The sequence below is a fragment of the Chrysochloris asiatica genome, unplaced genomic scaffold (genome assembly GCF_000296735.1).
Source record: "Chrysochloris asiatica unplaced genomic scaffold, ChrAsi1.0 scaffold00011, whole genome shotgun sequence".
NCBI lineage: Eukaryota > Metazoa > Chordata > Mammalia > Afrosoricida > Chrysochloridae > Chrysochloris > Chrysochloris asiatica.
In genome coordinates this window covers 24,629,472-24,635,601 of record NW_006408529.1, presented here as the reverse complement: position 1 = coordinate 24,635,601, position 6,130 = coordinate 24,629,472, and the positions used below count along the sequence as shown (strand labels likewise).

The 6,130-nt window shown below is 40.0% G+C and overlaps 1 protein-coding gene across 3 annotated transcripts in view; it reads right to left on the bottom strand.

Annotated features, from left to right (window-relative positions):
* Positions 1–6,130, bottom strand: part of MTUS1 (microtubule associated tumor suppressor 1) — a 158,889-nt gene that overhangs the window by 88,044 nt on the left and 64,715 nt on the right. The window contains exon 1 of one of the 3 annotated variants that reach the window (XM_006834463.1): positions 1,239–1,428. The exons of the other annotated variants lie outside the window; for them this stretch is intronic. Coding sequence (XP_006834526.1) covers positions 1,239–1,428 — 190 coding nt within the window. Of the gene's footprint in view, positions 1–1,238; positions 1,429–6,130 lie in introns of those variants that run through there. 3 annotated transcript variants of the gene reach the window in all.

The window sequence follows — 6,130 nt, the reverse complement described above, 5'->3', positions numbered from 1 at the left end:
TCAAGAAAATCCTACGGAGCAGTTCTATTCTGTAACAGATGGGGTCACCATGAGTCAGAATCAACTTGCCAGCAATGGAGTTCTGTTTTGTTTTTCTGTTTCCAAGAGCGTGCAAACCATTTTGGTGTATATCTTTTACATTTCATCTCACCATCTGTCTCTCAGAAATAAACATGGTTTTTAGCCAAGGTGGGAGAAGAGAGTCTGTAACTTCTAATTCCAGCTAATGTAGCAAAATTATACCCTTTCAGGACCTCCCATACATTTGCACAGTGATCCTCAAACCTTCAACTCTATTTAAGAACATCATTTATTTTTACTTCATTACATTAATAATCTTAAACCTTGGACTGTAGGTAAAAGTCTGAAAGAGGTTCAACCTCTTGAAATGAGCACATTTGATATAGTAATGCTGTGAAATGTTTTACACTAACTTACAAAGGGAAAACTAAAATGTTTATTCTTTCAAGAATACACACATAAAACGCACACATACACAAAAAACCCCAAATAAATATAGTTCACATATTTCGATTCAATCCTTCAAAAACCTGGCAATGCTATTTCTATAGAACTCCAAAATACTGGAGAACCAAATACTAATTTTATAGGAATAGTACTATACTATCACAGAAGTCCTTAAATGATGTCACTAATAATATCATGGCACAAAGAAATGAACAAAGAAAGGAAATAACATTCTTTAAAAGATCCAAAGATGAAGTTATTTCCTAACATGACCCTTCATTATCAGTAGCAGGAACATTTCAGCTCAAAATGGTTTTTCATGTTTAAGGTAGTCTTTAAAAAAAAGTACACATGCTCGGATTTTTTAAAAAATATATAATTGAGTAAAATAAATAGGTCTGTGATGTTTTAATTTTAATTATGAGAGTATTTTTTTCTGTACTCTTACAACTATAAGCCACACACACAAAAACAATTTATCAGAAATTAAACCATCAAAGTCTTTAATAATAGAATAATTTCATGTGCCACGAAGATTGACATTCTGCTGAATTATGTCTACTAAGAGTTCTAAAATATGAGAAAGACATAATAAAATGAGCTCTACCCCAAATCATTACATTTTCAATACATATAAATATGTTTAAGAAAAATGAAAATCAACCTAAGTTACAAGTTAGAAAACTAGCAATAAGAAAATACACACAAATTTACTAAATAAAATGTCAAACATGCTGACAAAGAATCAAAACCAGAAAACAGCGACCTACTTCTTTTCCCAGTAAACGTGGCTAACAAAGGAATTATACAAAGGCAGTAGGATCCCACGACCAGGAGTGTCAATAAGGTAGCATCATAGTGCCTCTCTAAACCAGCCGGTGGGGTGAGTGTAGAATTGATGAAATTTTTTGAAGAAATATCAGTTTCAGTACAGCTGCGAAATCCTCCTGGTACAGTCATTTAAAAGGATCAAAGCAGGCTTAAGCAGGAAAAACTGCAGCCATATTCACTCCCATATCCCTCATGCTTGCTCTTAGTGAATTAGAATGGAGAGGAAAAAAATCTGTAAGCTCCAAGGCTTTACACAGAACAGATTAAACCAGCTAGCAAATCAAACTAAGAAAGAAACTCATTGATTTGAATGCTTAATCTGCAACAGGCACCCACGGCCACTAGACAGACTCTGAGGGCGTACGGTAAACCCCTTTGTTAATAGACAAAAAGGAACAGACAAAAGCATTTTACAGCCTCCTCAGGAGTGTCAGATACGGTATTGAAACCGTGGCCAAGTCAACATGGCTGTCAGGCTGTCAATAGAAAAGGCAGGATAATGGCTGCCTTGGTTATCTTGTGCTGTTCTACCAGTAATACCACAAGTGGATGGCTTTAACAAACACACTTATTTTCTCACTTTTTAGGAGACTAGAAGTCCAAATTCAAGGGGGCCAGCTCTAGGGGAAGGCATTCTCTCCTCTCTATTGACTCTGTCTCTTCTGAACTTGTACTGGACAGTCTTCATATAGCTTGGCAGCTCTCAGCTCCAGTCTCTCCTCTGCTTGTCTGTTTAAGTTTTTATATCTCGAAAGAGACTGACTCAAGACACACCCTACATAAATTCTACCTCATTCACATAACAAAGACAACCCATTTCCAAATGGATTATAGCCACAGGCATGTTTGTTGTTAAATGCCATGGAGTCAGTTCCCATCCATAGCAACCCTTATACATCCATAGCAACCCTTATACGGTTTCCAAGGAGCAGCTGGTGAGCTTGAACCACTGACCCTTAACACGGGTGGGGGTGGGGGTAGGGGCTCCTTCTGTATTCTCTAAGATAATAGATTTTATCTATATAGTGCTCCTAACTTCCTTCTGAACTCTCACCAGAATTGCCTTTGGCATCCATAATTCTACTAAGTTTATCAAGGAAATCTAGGCTTTTGCTATTGTTTGCTACTTTTGTTGTTGTTAAGTGCGGTCCAGTTGGTTCTGACCCATAGCGACCCTGTATAGGGTTTCCAAGGAGCGACTGGTGAGCTTGAACCACCAACCTTGTAGTTCAAATGACTTTGCAGTCTAGTGCTTAACCTACAGCGCCACACCAGGACTCCAGGTTGTTTGCTACCATTGTTGTTAGGTGCCATCAAGTCGGTACTGACCCATAGTGACCTTATGCACAGCAGAACGAAACACTGCCCGATCCTGGGCCAACCTCACTACTGTTACCATGCTTGAGTCCATTGATGCTGTCACTTGGCCAATCCATCTTGTTGGGGGTCTTCCTCTTTTTTTTCTCTGACCTTACTAAACATGATATCCTTCTCCAGTGACTGGTCCCCCCCTGACAATATGTCTGAAGTATGCTGGGTAAGGTGGAGGGTCAGAGAAAAAGAGGAAGACCCCTAACGAGATGGATAGGCCAGGTGGCATCATTGATGGACTCAAGTGTGGCAGCGGTAGTGAGGTTGGCCCAGGATTGGACATTGTTTCGTTCTGCTGTGCATGGGGTCGCTATGAGTCGGTTCCAACTCGATGGCACCTGACAACAACGACAACATGAGAGATGAAGTTTGGCCATCTTGGACTCCAAGGAGCACTCTGGCTGCACTTCTTCCAAAATGAATCTATTGGCAGTCCATGGCACTTTTAATATTCTCCTCCAACATATTATTCAAATGCATCAATTCTACTACGGACTTCCTTATTCACTGTACAGCTTTCACATGCATATGAGGTTATTGAAAATACCATGGCTTGGGTCAGGTGCACCTTAGTCCTCAAGCTGACGTCTTTACTCTTCAACACCCCAAAAAGGTCTTGTGCAGCAGATTTGCCTAATGCTATAGTAATATGTCCTTTGCTTTCTTGAATGCTGCTTCCATAACTGTTGATAGTTGATCCAAGAAGAATGAAGTCCTTGACAACTTCATTCTTTTCTCCATTGATAAGAATGTTGTTTATTGGTCCAGTGTTGAGGATTTTTTGTTTTCTTTACATTGAGATGTAATCTGTACTGACAGCTGTGCTCTTTGATCTTCATCAGTGAATGATTGCTACTAGGTGCCTTAAAATCCTTCCAACCTCTCTACCAAATACCCAATTCTACATTGTAGGTATTTGTAAAAGCAGCTCCTCCATTTCTCATTACCAAATTCCATCTTAATTATCTAATATTGCGAACAGGGAAATACTGGAAGTAGTTAGCTTTATCAAACAAGTTTATTTTCTCACAGTTTAGGAAACTGGAAGTACAAATTCAGGGTGCTGGCTGTAGGAGAAAGCTTTCTCTGTCAACTCTGGAGGAAGGTCTCTTCTGAGTTTTTGTTCATGGCAGTTTTCACGTGGCTTGTTGTTGTTGTTAGGTGCCATCAAGTTGGTACCAACTCATAGTGACCCTATGCACAACAAAATGATACACTCCCCAGTCCTGGGCCAATCTCACAATTGTTGCCACACTTGAGCCCATTGATGCTGTCACTTTGCCAATGCATCATTGGGCGTCTTCCTCTTTTTCTCTAACCCTCCACCTTACCAAACATGATATCCTTCTCCAGGGACTGGTCCCTCCTGACAATATGTCCGAAGTATGAGAGATGAAGTTTGGCCAACCTGGCCTCCAAGGAGCACTCTGGCTACACTTCTTCCAACACAGATCTGTTGGTTCTTTTGGCAGCCCATGGCACTTTCAATATTCTCTTCCAACACCATAACTCAAAAGCATCAATTCTTCTATGGTCTTCCTTATTCACTGACCAGCTTTTGCATGCATATGAGGTTAATGAAAATACCATGGCTTGGGTCAGGCACACCTTAGTCCTCAAATTGACATCTTTGCTCTTCAACACCCCAAAAAGGTCTTGTGCAGCAGATTAGCCTAATGCAATACGTCGTTTGATTTCTTGACTGCTGCTTTCATGAGTGTTAATGGTTGATCCAAGAAGAATGAAGTCCTTGACAACTTCAATCTTTTTTCCATTGATAAGAATGTTGTTTACTGGTCCAGTGGTGAGGATTTATCTTTTCTTTACATTGAGATGCAATCCATACCGAAGGCTGTGGTCTTTGATCTTCATCAGTAAGTAATTTAAGTCCTCTTCACTTTCAGCAAGGAGCTCGAATCGGGCTGCGAACTGCAAGGTCAGCAGTTCTAAACTACCATCTGTTCTGCGGGAGAAAGATGAGGCTTTCTGCTTCCGGAAATATTTACAGCCTCAGAAGTCTTATACAGGGTCACTATGAGTCAGAACCGACTCCACGGCACACGACGACAACAACATCACTTTCAGCAAGCATGTGGCTTGGCATGTCTCTTTTCTCAAAAGGCGCTGACAAAACACACACCAATACGAGACTAGTCCTGCCTCATTCACAAACACAATTCCCAAGTAGGGTTATAACCACATGCACTGAGGCTAGGACTTACAACACATATTTTTGCATACACAATTAAATCCATAACATGGAGCTATAGAACGGGTCTGCTTCACATATTATGAATTCTATTGCTAGAGAGGCCCTCTGAAAGCATGTTGGTGATTCTGTTTTAACTGTGTGTTCTTCATACTCACATTGCAACTGGAGAAAGCTACAAGTGAAATTATCTCAAAATAATACGTGTCTAAATTACCTTTTCAGATTTACAGAGAAATATGTGGAACACTCACAAAGCGTCTGATCTTGTGTCTCTGCTTCAAACTCCAAACAATAAGCAAAAAACAGACCTATTTAATTATACATGACATAGTCTAGTATTCCAAGGGTTCCAGTATACAACTATTAACGTAAGATCAGCTACTGCTGCTAAGGGGCCTATGGTAAATGTGCTCATTAATTCAATCATTAAGTCAATGCCTTATCCTCCACAAGCAATTCTTAATTTTGTCATCACCTGGCTGTGTGACCTTGGACAAGTAACAACCTCTCTGAGTCTCAATTTTCTCATCTATAAAATCAGGGTAACAGCAGTTTATTGACAGCTGAGGAGAAGAATAATGCAATCATATTCCCTGGAGACACAGTGATTGAACACTCAGCCTAAATGAAAGGTTGGTGGTTCTAATTAACCCAGCAACTCTGTAGGAGAAAGACCTTGTGATCTGTTCCTATAAAGATTACGGTGCAGGAAACCCATAGGGTAGTTCCATCCTGTTACAAGGGGTCACTATGACTAATAATTGACCTGACAGCACCTAACAAATCATATTATAGTGCCCCATAACCAGAAAGGTTCAGAAACCACTATTCCATTTTGTCCCATTACTCCTGCCAGAAAGAAGAAACTGACCCCTTGATGAGCTTCCAGACTCAGACATACTAGGAAGAAGGAGTGACGAGCCACTTCTGAACATTTAGTCACTGAAAACCTTATGAATAGCAGAGAAACACTGTCAGATACAGTGCTGGAAAATGAGCCGATCAGGTTGGAAGTCACTCAAAATGCTACTGGGGAAGAGCAACCTCCTCAAAATAGAGTTGATTGTGATAACACGAATGGAGTAAAGCCTGTGGGAGAAAAGCCTACGTGACTTTCATTTGCTGATGGGGCACAACACAAAATAAAGAGAAACAGCTGTAAACATCCATTAATAATCAGAACATGGAATGTACCAAGTATGAATCTAGGAAAATTAGAAATTGTCAAAAATTAAATGCAACGTATAA